General features: G+C 49.5%; 2 protein-coding genes across 6 annotated transcripts; one reads left to right on the forward strand and one right to left on the reverse strand.

Annotated features, from left to right (window-relative positions):
• Window positions 1-2,937: 2,937 nt before the first annotated feature.
• Window positions 2,938-9,162, forward strand: Slc37a4 (solute carrier family 37 member 4). Of its 5 annotated transcripts, none has more exons than XM_013112998.3 (10): window positions 2,938-3,074; window positions 4,359-4,698; window positions 5,386-5,618; window positions 5,902-6,145; window positions 6,604-6,762; window positions 6,982-7,067; window positions 7,566-7,679; window positions 7,848-7,913; window positions 8,211-8,349; window positions 8,471-9,162. In XM_013112998.3, exons 2-10 carry the CDS (start codon window positions 4,551-4,553, stop codon window positions 8,635-8,637), a joined length of 1,356 nt encoding a protein of 451 aa, XP_012968452.1. In that variant the 5' UTR covers window positions 2,938-3,074; window positions 4,359-4,550; the 3' UTR covers window positions 8,638-9,162. The 5 variants fall into 5 exon arrangements, with proteins under 5 accessions (XP_012968452.1, XP_040585833.1, XP_005069486.1 ...); XM_005069429.4 differs by lacking the exon at window positions 2,938-3,074 and adding an exon at window positions 3,192-3,543; XM_040729899.1 differs by lacking the exon at window positions 7,848-7,913.
• Window positions 9,163-9,807: 645 nt separating this feature from the next.
• Trappc4 (trafficking protein particle complex subunit 4) lies at window positions 9,808-12,838 on the reverse strand. Its single transcript, XM_005069431.4, has 5 exons — window positions 12,595-12,838; window positions 12,295-12,469; window positions 11,120-11,223; window positions 10,381-10,507; window positions 9,808-10,155 (listed from the first exon to the last, which is right to left on the reverse strand). Exons 1-5 carry the CDS (start codon window positions 12,836-12,838, stop codon window positions 10,077-10,079), a joined length of 729 nt encoding a protein of 242 aa, XP_005069488.3. The 3' UTR covers window positions 9,808-10,076.
• Between the last annotated feature and the right edge of the window lie 171 nt (window positions 12,839-13,009).

A 13,009-nucleotide genomic window follows, 5' to 3' on the forward strand; every position in this document is an offset into this window, starting at 1 on the left:
CACAACTTGTTCTGTAGACCAGGCTGCCCTTGAACTCAGAAATCCACCTGCTTCTGCCGTTTGAGTGCTGGGATTAAAGGTGTGCAGCACCACTACCTGCCAACACACTTACATTTCTGACACACTTATGACTTATGTGGATGTGTTCAGTGTGATTATGGTGTTGTGGTTGTATGGGAGAATATCCTTGTTTTTACACTGATACAGCCCCAAATTGAAACAAGTTTAATGATGCCAGCAACTAGCTTTCAGATGGCTTGACAATGGGCATATTTATGTATGTTTATGCAGAGAAAATAGGTAAATTTTACAGTGTTAACATTTGTTGAGCAAGATTATTCTTGAAACTTTGAAGTAGGTTTGAAACTTCCCAAATAAATAATAGTTCTATTAATCTGAGTGGAAATTACAGGGTACTTATATAAACACGGGGTGGGGGGGGACTTGTCCCTCCATCTCACATTTGATGAATAAAGAGTTTGCGTTTCATTTTTTAAGGTTTATCTTAATATGGAATAAAAGCCAGATTTTTAAAAATTATTTAATGTGCATTGATGTTTTGCCTGTGTGAGGCTGTCAGATCTTGGAGTTAAAGACTATAGTGAACTGCCATGTGGGTGCTGGGAATTGAACCTGGGTCCTCTGAGAAGAACAGTCAGTGCTCTTAACTGCTGAGCCATCTCTCTAGCCCTAAAAGCCAGAGTTTGGGTTTTTTTTGTTTTTTGTTTTGGTTTTTCAAGGCGGTTTCTCAGTGAGACAGTTCTGGATGTCCTGGAACTTTTACTCTAGACTAAGCTGGCCTCAAACTCACAGAGATCTGCCTGCCTTTGCCTCTCAAGTGCTGGGATTAAAGGCGTGTGCTACCACCACCCAGTTTAAAAGGCAGAGTTTTAAAAATTCATTTTTTTTATTTGCACATAGATATATGTGTGCATGTCTCTGCTTTCCACTTGTTCATGCAGGTGCTTATAGAAGCCAGAAGAGGGCACCAGATCCCATGGAACTGGAAATAGATGATTATAAACCACCCAGGCTACGTACATGATCTAAACTCAGGTCCTCTGGAAGAAAGTACTCCTAGAAAGCCCTCAACTACTGAATCATCCCTCCACCCCCAATAAAATTTTTTCTTTAATTAAATGTATTTGTGTGGGTATGTATACATATGTACAGATGCCTGATGACCACGAAGGGGCTGGTTACAAACCGTTACGAGCTGTCCCATATGGGTGCTGGAATTACTGAGGTACATACCTGACTAAGGGAATCTCCCATTCCACCACGCACCCCACAGGCTCCTGTGTCAAATCTACAGCCTTAGACATACTAAAGGAACCCTAGCCTAGAGCTTGATTTTTGTTTTTTGAATCTGTGTATCTATGGCTCTCTTGGAACTTGCTTTGTAGACCAGGCTGTGAAACTCCGATTCCTCTGTCTACTGCCCAAGTGTTGGGATTAAAGGCCTGTGCTACCACGGCCTGGAGCTTGTTTTTTGTTTGTTTGTTTGTTTTGTTTTTTCGAGACAAGGTTTCTCTGTATTGTTTTGGAGGCTGTCCTGGAACTCTCTCTGTAGACAGGCTGGCCTCGAACTCACAGGGATCCGCCTGCCTCTGCCTCCTGAGTGCTGGGATTAAAGGCGTGGGCCACCACTGCCCAGCCTGGAGCTTATTTTTGGAGGACGGAAGTCCTTGGCTCTGTTGTCTGCTTAAGAGCAGAGTCTGATCTAAACCAGGCTTCAGTTCAGTTGATACTTGTTGAATTAAAGAAGTTCAGCACCGACTAGAGCTATTGGAAGGTGGAAGACAATGAACTGATAGCTAGGAAACCTGCATGGGACTGTACTAGGCCCTCTGAATGTGGGTGGCAGTTACGGGGCTTGATCTGTTGTGGGGGCCCCTGGCAGTGGGACCACGACCTATCCCGGGTGCATGAACTGGCTTTTTGGAGCCCATTTCATATGGTGGGACACCTTGCCCAGCCTGATTGGGGGGAGCTGCTTGGTCCTGCCTCAACTTGGTATGCCAGACTTTGTTGACTCCCCAAAGAAGGCCTTACTCCCTCTGAGGAGTGGAATAGGGATGAGAAGGGGGGATGGAGAACAGGGGTTAATATGTAAAATGAAAAAATTTTTAAATAAAAAATAATACAAAAATATTCAGCACCAGTAGAATCCCATCTTATCTCCTCTTCCTCTCTGGCTTTCACTATTCTAAAAGATCTTCGCTCTCCAATCTGGAGTACTTAAAAATCTCCAACCATTTTCCTGTGGGATGGTATGTAAGAGAAAATTCCGAGATGTTCTAAATTCAACTATAAAGGTAGAAAGGGAGAGATGGGTTAGTGGGCTCTTGTTTGCATTAGACAGGATCTCACTATATCTGACTGACCTCGAACTCACTATGTAAATGAGGCTGACCTTTTTTTTTTTTTTAATTTGGTTTTTCGAGACATGGTTTCTCTGTGTAACAGCTCTGGCAGTTCTGGAACTCACTCTATAGACCAGGCTGGCCTCGAACTCAAAGAGATCCACCAGTCTCTGTCTCCCAAGTGCTGGGATTAAAGGTGTGCACCACCACTGCTTAGCAGGGTGAGAATTCTTAATTTAAAGAAAAATTAAGTTCTGGGTTGGTAACACAGGCTCTCACCTCGCCCCTCCATATACATGCCCTTTAAAAAGATTTTAAAAGAACCAGGATTCTGTCTTCTAAGAACTAGGGCTGAAACCATTAGCCTTCCACGACGTAAAATTCCAAATTGTGCTGAAGACTGTATTTGTTTCTTAGAGAAAATACCAAGCCCCTACAAACAGGGATTATTTCTTTAGTTTTCTGAATGTGCACAGTAAATGGAGACATATACAGAAACTGGTCGGTGGGACGTAATGGGACATGTGGTGCTCAGCCTATAAGCGTCACTGTCCTTACGCAGGGAGCAGCAGCGTGACAGGAGACGCTTTCATCCCGGGCCGACAGCAGTCAGCCGCGAGGCGAGGCCGAGGCCCGCCCACCTCAGTGCGTGCGCACCAGCTTTCTCGAGCCCGCCCCCGCCCTAGTGGGGTTTCGCTCTCCGTCCAGGTAGGGGTGGCCTGCGAGGGAGGGGCGCCAGTGAGGGCGGGGCCGGAGGGCAAGTCTGGGGCCTTGGGGCTCCCCTGACTTCCGACTGCGGAGGAGGCTGTCCCTGTGACTGCCCTTCCGGGATAGCGACAGTTCCCCAGGCCAGGGACAGCGGTAGTGCAGACGCCGCGCCCTCGTGGCTGCAGCGCTCCGATACCGCGGCTCGCCTGCTCCTGTTCCCAGGACCCGCAGTTCCCAGCCTGGAGTCGGGTGTCCCGGGTGGCTTGAGGACACAGGGTGCTGGGGAGGTGCCGATCGGCGCCGCCCGCCCGTCCTGACAGGCTGAGTCCGGGCTACCAAAGCGAGGGACCTCCCGAGGCTACGTGCGGCTCCCTGGCGCCCACTCCTTCTGCTCCAGCGGCCTCGCAGCCGAGCGAAAAGCCGCAGTGCCCACACCCCCGCGGGACCGAAGCCTGACTAATGTTGCAGGGTAATAGGGACCCAGAGGCAGCTCCGAGGACTCTCATCCAGACCTGAGTCTTTAACTCGCCTTCTATTTGTCACTGTGGGATTCGCCCCCGCTAAAATTCTGCAACTACTGAAGCTAGCTAGCTTCCTTACCCACTGATGTGCTTGCACATTTCAGTGACTGAGTCCAGCCCAAGTGGGAAAATGAAATGGGAAATTCCAGAAATAAATCATGAATAGACTTTAAGAAACTTTTATTATGGTGCATTGTTGTAATTGTTTTATTAATTTCTTACCAGGAATAATTTATATATTTAAGCTTTATCATTGTGTATATAAGGGAAGTGTATGTATTGTTCACTATGACCACCATGAGGGGATCATGGAATGTTTCTCTCGATAAAGGTCTTACCTATTAGGAAAGCTATACTCCATTGTGTGCTAAGCATTAGGGACAGTCAGCTCTAGGAGGCTCAGAAGTGGCGTTTTTAGTATACTGATTGAAAGAGACTGAGCATAAAACCATGACTGAGCATAAAAACCTTTCATGATGTCTGGCAACCCGGAACCCTCATTGAACCTGAGCGAATGAGAGTTGACTAAGGGAGTAGGGCAATACTGAACTCAGCTCCGTTCATTCTACCCCTGCCTCCCCTGGGATCATGCAGACGAAAGTAATTAGGCTGAGCCTTTAATCACAGCTGGTTTCACAGGCAAGAAGATGTGGAAAAGGAGGGAAAGGCAGAAATCCTGGGGACAGGCATCCTCCCTCTGGGACCCCCTTTCTCCTCCCCCAGTTTGGCTCTCAGTAATCTGCTGTTTTCTTGTCTCCCTTAGGACACTGGGTTCCCTAGTTGCTGCCCCAGGCTTAATGATTGTCCAGAAGGCGGCTATAAAGAGCCTGGGTGGAGGAGGGAGCAGAAAAACCCAGCTCAGCAGATCTGGGCACCACGAGCTGCAAGCAGGAGCAGTCAAGAGGCCGTGGTCAGAAGCACTGTGACCTGGCCTGCAGGGCCTGCTGTTTCTGCCATGGCAGCCCAAGGATATGGCTATTATCGCACTGTCATCTTTGCAGCCATGTTTGGGGGCTACAGCCTGTACTACTTCAACCGCAAAACCTTCTCCTTTGTCATGCCGCCCTTGGTGGAAGAGATTGCTCTGGACAAGGATGATTTGGGTGAGCCTTGAAAGGGTGGGGTAGGAGACGGGGTATAGGTACACTGTTTGGACCGTGGTGTGTATAAGCATGAAGTGTGCATGTAGAGTCAGTCGAGCGTGTACCAGGTACAGAGGCTGAGCTCCGTGTGCATGGATATATGTGAAGGACTGAGGCTGGCTGCCCGTGACCCACATGTACCAGAGGGCCACTATGGGGGGGGGGGCTCTGAGAATGGTTTTCACACCTGTGGGTGCATAGGGTAACTGCAGGTTAGTGAGCACTGGGAAGATCACACCCCGAGGTGGCCTGCCATGCTACCGCCAGGAGGAATAAGATCTTAGAGCTCTTCCCTCTGCATTCAGACATGGTGGGGCAACAGAACTTCTTGAGGCCTTTGGTTTGGCATTCAGAGTGGGGCAGGAAATTCCAGGGAGGAAAACCTTACCCTCTAGTTCGGACAGCTGTAGATAGAATTATCTGAGAGGCTGATAAGTCCCAAGTCAGCCCGGGCCTATGATACATGGCTCAGCAGGCAGGAGAGTGTTGAATCTGCAGCACGGGTCCTCTGTTCCTCCAGGAAGACACCTGTTTTACCCTGCCAAGCACCTGTACACACCTGATCCCTTGCCTTCCTCCACCCCTCCTATGCCTCTGCCCTGTCCCTAACCCCTCAGGTGTCCTGCTCCCTGCTCCCCTTCGCTGCAGGGCTCATCACTAGCAGCCAGGCGGCAGCCTATGCCATCAGCAAGTTTGTGAGTGGGGTGCTGTCTGATCAGATGAGTGCTCGCTGGCTCTTCTCCTCTGGGCTGCTCCTGGTCGGCCTGGTCAACATAGTCTTCTCTTGGAGCTCCACAGTACCAGTCTTTGCTGCTCTCTGGTTCCTTAATGGCCTGGCACAGGGGCTGGGCTGGCCCCCCTGTGGGAAGATCCTGAGGAAGGTGAGTGCATCTGACAAGCCTGTCTGGAGTGGCAGAGGGTCCCTAACACTCCCCTCTCACCCCCGACCCGTAGCAGGTCTCTGCCAGCTCCTGCTGCTTGTCAGGATATTTTAGGAGCCGGAGAGTGGTGGGATCAGGTGGCAGATGAGGGAATTGGCTCTGCGAGTAGCAGCACCCTTTCTCTCATCCCTGTAATGTGAGTCTCTAGGTCTGCCGCACTTGGGCTGTTCCCTCATTGTGGACTCTAAGCCAGGTCCCCACTCTGCCCCCTTCCGTCTCACAGTGGTTTGAGCCATCCCAGTTTGGCACTTGGTGGGCTGTGTTGTCAACCAGCATGAACCTGGCTGGAGGTTTGGGACCGATCCTGGCAACAATCCTTGCCCAGAGCTACAGCTGGCGCAGCACACTGGCCCTGTCTGGGGCACTGTGTGTGGCTGTCTCCTTCCTCTGCCTGCTACTCATCCACAATGAACCTGCTGATGTTGGACTCCGAAATCTGGACCTTACCCCCTCCAAGGGCAAAAAGGGTGAGCCTCTACCACGCTGACCCCCAAGGCACCTTCATTCACCCTTTACTTGGCAGTTTTGTTAGGACTAGCCTATGCTTTGCTTGCCAGTGGATGTAGGCGAAGGAATGGCAATGGAGGTTGGGTGGGGAAGTAAGATTCTATCCTTGGAAGTCAGAGCCAGCACATTCTGGGCCTTCTCTGGCAGCACGGAGCTCTCTATTCTGAATAGCACCTAAGTTTAAGTGGTGTGGGTGCCTCCTATCCGTACCAGTCCTCAGTCTCTTTCATTTGTGGAGGCTTTTGCAGCAAGGTAGAGGAGAGGAGAGCAGGGACTTAAGGGCTTACCCTTCACATCAGTCCTGGTTGCGCCCACAGGATCTGGCCTTGCAGCTGGTTAACAGGTGGTGGTCCAGTGGGGGTCAGGGCAGGCCATCAGGAGCAGAGCCCACATCCTTTCGGCCTCTTCCTCCTTGCAGGTTCATCAAAGGAGGAGAGCACCCTACAGGATCTGCTGCTGTCCCCCTATCTATGGGTGCTCTCCACTGGCTACCTTGTAGTCTTTGGAGTAAAGACCTGCTGTACAGACTGGGGCCAGTTCTTCCTTATCCAGGAGAGAGGGCAGTCCGCCCTCGTGGGTAAGATGAGTGTTTGAACAGGGAAGGGTGTGAAAAGCAGGAGCCGATGCAGATGGGATATCCAGGCTCTGCTTCCGTTTATCCACTGACTCCTTCCCTGAGGCTGGGCACCCTTGGAGGTGGGTCTCTGTATCTTGGGATAAGCGCTGTGGGAGATCCTCAGTGGGGAAACATCTTCTCATTCTTTTCCCTTCCTTCTCCCCACAATTCTCCATGCAGGTAGTTCCTACATGAGTGCCCTGGAGGTTGGAGGCCTTGTGGGCAGCATTGCAGCTGGCTATCTGTCAGACCGGGCCATGGCAAAGGTGAGCCAGCAGGAAGGACTGTTAAGGAAGAGAGGCCCTTGTGTCTTCCTTGCATGGCTGGGCTACCCAATGGAGAGATGGGAGTCCTGGCATAGGGGCTGCTTGGCACATAAGTAACATGAGACAGGAATGATTCCAGTCTTCTCTTATCTGCTGGAGATGGGGAGAAAAGACTGGTGGGAAAAGTTTTAACTGATGGCAAAGAGACCAGAATAGAATCTCTCAGTAGGCTTCTTTTCTGCCCCAAGATAACTAGGGGTAGACTAGGTGCAGCTACCTAGCACGTGTCCCATGCCTGCCCCGAGGTGGAGGAAGGGATGTTGTGGAATTTGGCCTCAGATCACCGAGCAGCTCACAGGGCCTCCCAGATCTGTCTGGGGCCAAGAACTGTGACAGGTTGCCAAAGGCCTGTCAGCAATAGCCCTGCTGTGTCAGAGTCCAGGGGTGGGGATGTTTTGCCTTGCTTGGAGGGCCTGATATGGCTGGCACTATCCCTAGGCAGGGTTGTCTATGTATGGGAGCCCTCGTCATGGCCTGCTGCTGCTCATGATGGCTGGCATGGCGGCATCCATGTTCCTCTTCCGGGTGACAGTGACCAGTGACTCACCCAAGGTAAGAATAAAGAGCCTGACAGGCTGCCAGGCACGGGGAGAGAAGTGGGACTCTCCCCTGACCAGCTCCTTTTCCCTCTGCAGTCTGTCTGTTCCTTACTTTCTCTCCGGTACCTGGTGTCCCCCTCCACTCTGGGCCTGGTTTTCTTCTCTTCCCTCTGCTCTCTAGGATGTTGCTTTCTGGACTCCTGCTCTCCATCCTCTGGCTGAGCTCACAGGCTTTACGGAGCACGAGGTGCCTTAAAGATATCTCTGGTTTTCCTCCTTGTCTGTCTCACTTTTGTTTCACACGTCCTGCCCCTAACCAGCCCAGCTTGTATAAATTCTGAAACAGCCAGCATCCAACTCAGAGGGATGACTCTTATCTCCCTTGCCCCTGTGCACCTGAGCCCTTGGGGCTGGCTCACTGTCATCTGTATCATAGCTGTGTGGGTGTGGGGTGAGGATGGCTACTGACTGTGGCTTAACTAAAGGCTCGCACTCTTTTCTCCTGAGGCAGCTGTGGTCACTAATTCTCTCCCTGCCCTTGCAGATCTGGATCCTAGTGTTGGGAGCTGTGTTTGGTTTCTCTTCTTATGGTCCCATTGCCTTGTTTGGAGTTATAGCCAATGAGAGTGCACCTCCCAACTTGTGTGGCACCTCTCATGCTATTGTGGGACTCATGGCAAATGGTAAGTAGTACTGTCTGGAACAGCTGTCTCCTGGTGTTGCCTTGCTCAGGCCTGCTAGAGGCAGAACTGCCTACCTGCTTTAGCCTCACATGTGACTCAGGTTTTTCTCTCTCCCCGACAGTGGGCGGATTTCTGGCTGGGTTACCCTTCAGCACCATCGCCAAACACTATAGCTGGAGCACAGCCTTTTGGGTGGCAGAAGTTATTTGTATAGCCAGCACAGTTGTCTTCTTTTTGCTTCGAAATATCCGCACCAAGATGGGCCGAGTACCCAAGAAGGCAGAGTGAAGAGAGTACTCACTATGGAGCATCCCCAACCTCAGCCTTTCTGGCAGGGCTTAGAAAGGGAAAAGCTGCTCTGGTTAGCATAGACCCTTCGTCATTCGTGTCTACACCGTCTCCTTGGACCTCTATGGTGCTGCAAGTTATCAGTGGCTAATGAGATCCCAACTCCCCATCCTATGCTCTATTTAAATATTTGTTTTTAGACTCCATCAGCTTCTGTTTCTACCTTCTAGCAGAGAGACAACTCCTGCATTCAGGGTGTCTCCTATACCCTTCTTCCTTTCCTAGGTCCTATCCTGTCCCCATCTCATAGTGAGGTGAACCTGTCTCTGCAGCTGCAGAATATTAATGCCTGTGGTTTCTGTTGTAACCCAAGGCTTCTTAGCAGGGGGCAAAGTTATTGCCAATACCTCAGTCCCCAAGGGAAGAGAGGAAGCCACTATTCTCATTAATACCGTGGGACAAAAGGGGGAATACAGCGGGCAAGCCAACTTGTTATAGGTTAATAAAACTAGATTTGATAATAAACAGCCAGTGGCTCATCCTTTCAAGGGAGACACAAGCTAGAAACAGCTTTCTTTGGGAAAGTATTCTTATCAAAAGCAAAGATTTTCTTTGGAGTGAGACAGAAGTATAAATGGAGACTTTTAAGTACAGCTCAACATTCAACTGAACACTGTATACTTTTGGGTTGCAGGCAGGTTAAATAACTCAATAAAAAAGCATGGATCCAAATTCAGGCCATCAGTAACTGGCTTGAGGACTCTGAAGCACAGATATTGATATTTTGTAATCTGCTGAATTCTGTCTGTATTAGGATGTACATCCTAGGGTTAGAGTGCATATTGAGATAAAACTTAGCTTGTTTCTAAGTGCTAATAAGTGCTCCATCATCCACCACCACACCTCAGGCTCCCAGGAAATCAGCAGTTTTGGGACTGCACCTAGGGTTCAAGAGTCAAGCATCAATTTCTTGTTTTCTACACTTGAACAAAGGAGTGTTTATTATTATTATTATTATTATTTTGTTTTTGTTTTTCCGAGACAGGGTTTCTCTGTGGCTTTGGAGGCTGTCCTGGAACTCGCTCTGTAGACCAGGCTGGCCTCGAACTCACAGAGATCCGCCTGCCTCTGCCTCCCGAGTGCTGGGATTAAAGGTGTGCGCCACCAACGCCCGGCTCAAAGGAATGTTTATTACGGCATTGCTAAGCCAGCTTCCTCCATAAATAAACCTGTACAGAGTAGGGCATAGGGCTGAGATATATACAGAAGGGCAGAGAACATGGCATTCTAGTCCAGGATCCGTCCATCACCAGGCTCAGTGTTCTCCCATTTTCAAGTATATGAACAGGGCTACTGCAATAGGGTCCTTACTGTAGTAGAAACAGCAAAGCCCTTCTGCAGCACGTCTCAGACTTTAGAGGGTTCATTCCTGGTTCGGCCTATGACCCGGTTCCAAAAGTGCCAGCCTTCTCTGCCACCTCTAGAGCTAGCTTCAGGTTTTGGTCAAACAGCTCACATCTAGGCAAGACCCAGAAGACAAAAAAATGTGAGATGAGACTCCCACCACAAAGGATAGAGGGAGAATTAGTAGAAACTATTCGAAGAACATGAAGCACAAGGAAACCCTGTGTTCTCAAGATAAATAGAGCTGGTGACTGTTGTCCTTACCTAAACGCAACATTGATCACACTTTAAGTCACTTGAGAGACAGCTTTGACAGTATCTGGGGAATAGGCTACCTACCTGATAGGCATTTCCAAGGAGTAGAATGGATTCTTGAGGGCAAAATCTGAGTAAATCTCATAAATTTTTCGCAAAAGAGAATCTATTCCAGCTTGCCTTGGATCTGCCAGGACCACAAACTTGATCCCTGGAAAAAGGCCAGGAACAGTTACCAAGAACAGAGAATGCAGCAATTATCATCCTGTATTTTTGCAGCCCTTTCAATTTTGTAAAGTACTACCATAAGCCCATTTTCACTTTGACTCTATTGCCACATCAAGCAGCTAACAGGAGGCTAGAGATAAAGTGACTTCACCGTCACCAGGTGACTGAGTGACCAGACTTGGGGTCTAGCTGCTACTTTTAGTCTTGGAATCCCTCAGCAGAAACAGGACAAGCAGAAGAGAAAACTGGCAGTTCAGTTATCTATAACAAGGAGTTAAGCAATGACAAGCAGGATCCAAAGGCCATGTCTAGTTGGCTTTCAAATTTTATTTAGAACAACACACATTCCAAAATGTGTGAAACCTAACATTAATGTGGATTTTATCCAAACCCAGGATAACCAAGGTAGAGCACACTGGGTGACGTAAACAAAATCAGCCTCTGATTAAATATTGGCTTTGGAGAATGGATATGTTTGTACAAATGTCCCTGGAAAACCTGACACCGTTCCTGTCCTTGTTTACCAGCTTTCTCTGGTCAATCCCTTGGTCCCATCTACCCTATCTATCCCCTTGACCTCTCTGAAGGGACATACCTGTCAGTGTTTGGAAGCAGTGCAGTTTGAATGTGTCTGTTTCCAGCATCTCAATGCCTGAACTTCCCTGTTCCGGAGACAGCTGGGAACCAATAGCAAAGAGCCTGTATGCAAGGGAGGTAAAGTTAAAAATGTACCAGGTGATGTAAAGGAAAAGTGTTCCTTAAACTTTTCCAATCAAGTACCCAATTTTCTGAGGAGTTCACCTCACAGCCTCGGACAGTCAGGAGAAAAATCTATGAACTACCTAGCAAGAGTGTCAAAGTTTCGTTTACATTTATTTGTTTCCTTATACATTGCACACTATACATTTTATTATGAAACACTGTCCCCTAAGATGTATCTAATCTTTATTTATAGTCTTAAGCCTGGTCACTCAGTCACCTGGTGACAGTGAAGTCACTTATCTCTAAGTCTTCTCTATAGGCTCCTTTATGTAGCAATAAGGACAAGATAAAAACGAGCCTATGGTCATGTGAGTGTCTATCTGTGTTTGTACCACATCTGTGTCTGATGCCCATGGAGGCTAGAAGAAGGCATCGAATCCCTTGGAACTGGGGTTGCAGTTGTGAGCCACCATGTGGATGCCGGTTCTCTGCAAGACCAACAAGCACTGAGCTGTCTCTCCATGCAAAATCTGGAACATTTTACACCAAAAATGCTATAGCTAAAGTCAACATGCTAGGGAACACATGCATAGCCTCTTAGTTCACGGCTATGCCTATGTCAACAGGCCTCACGCCACATGGAGTCACAGGAAGACTTTCAATGTCTATTTAAGTCAGTTACCTGGCCCGGCAGTGGCGGCCCGTGCCTTTATTTCCCACACGTCAGAGGCAGAAACGACTGGATCTCTGTAAGCTGGAGGCCAGCCTGGTCTATAGAGCAAGTTCCAGGGCAGCCAGGGCTACACAGAGAAACCTTCTCTCGAAAAGTCAACAAAAATAAAGAAATAATTCAATTACCTTATGTTAAAGAAACTAGGGCTAAGAGGAAGAGAGAAGCTGAGTTAGACAAGATTAAACTACCTCAAACCTGGATATATTCTATAAGCTATTTCTTCATGACTCAGCCAGTTAAGATGTACAAATTGTCAGTACACAGAAAACACTTTAGCCATCCTAGAGGTAGGTTCAGGGGAGCAAAAGTTTAAAGGGGGCGGGGAAAGGACTTACGAGTGGAACATGGAAGCCAGCATGAGCTTCTCGTTAGAGGTGAGGCGGGGCCGGCCGAATCGAATGGACACCGGGTAATTCGCAGAGTTACCCAGATACTCCAGCACTTCCTTCCCGTCGGCCGTGTATTTGCCATTCACATCGATGCCATTGATGGCCAGGACTGCGTGACCCACTACAGAAGAGAGCCCAAGCATCAGAGAGGCTCCGGTCCACGCCCCCTTTTTCTCCGACTCCCAATCCTGCACCCTTCCCCAGCCCACTTCCGCAGAGCCGGCCCCGCCCTCGAGCCCGGCCCACCCCGGATGCCGTCGCGCTGGCCGAAAGCGACCAGCACTCGCTCGTCGTGCAGTTTCAGCAGCAGGTCCAGCGGGTAACTGAAAGTTTTCTCGGCCTCAGCCCGTGGCGAGTAGCTGTCCCACTGGTAAATCAGGCCGCCGGCCTTGTTCACCACGTACACACTAAAAATCGCCATCCCTGCGCTACAGCCGTGGCGCTCCGATCCGGCCTCTTTCGGACGTCCCAGCCCCGGAACTGCTGTCATGGCCCCGCCCATGCCTCCCCACACCCCTCCCCGCCTGAAGCGCACGCGCAGACCAAACCCCCATGGTTGGAAGAAAAACGTTTCTGGGACTGGGCCGCTGTTTCTCGGTACTAGAGAAGAGCGTTAGTGGCTGCGGGGGGACCAGCAAGCTACAACCAGCGCCTGGGGGCG

The sequence above is a fragment of the Mesocricetus auratus genome, unplaced genomic scaffold, assembly GCF_017639785.1.
Source record: "Mesocricetus auratus isolate SY011 unplaced genomic scaffold, BCM_Maur_2.0 Super-Scaffold_100022, whole genome shotgun sequence".
Lineage (NCBI taxonomy): Eukaryota > Metazoa > Chordata > Mammalia > Rodentia > Cricetidae > Mesocricetus > Mesocricetus auratus.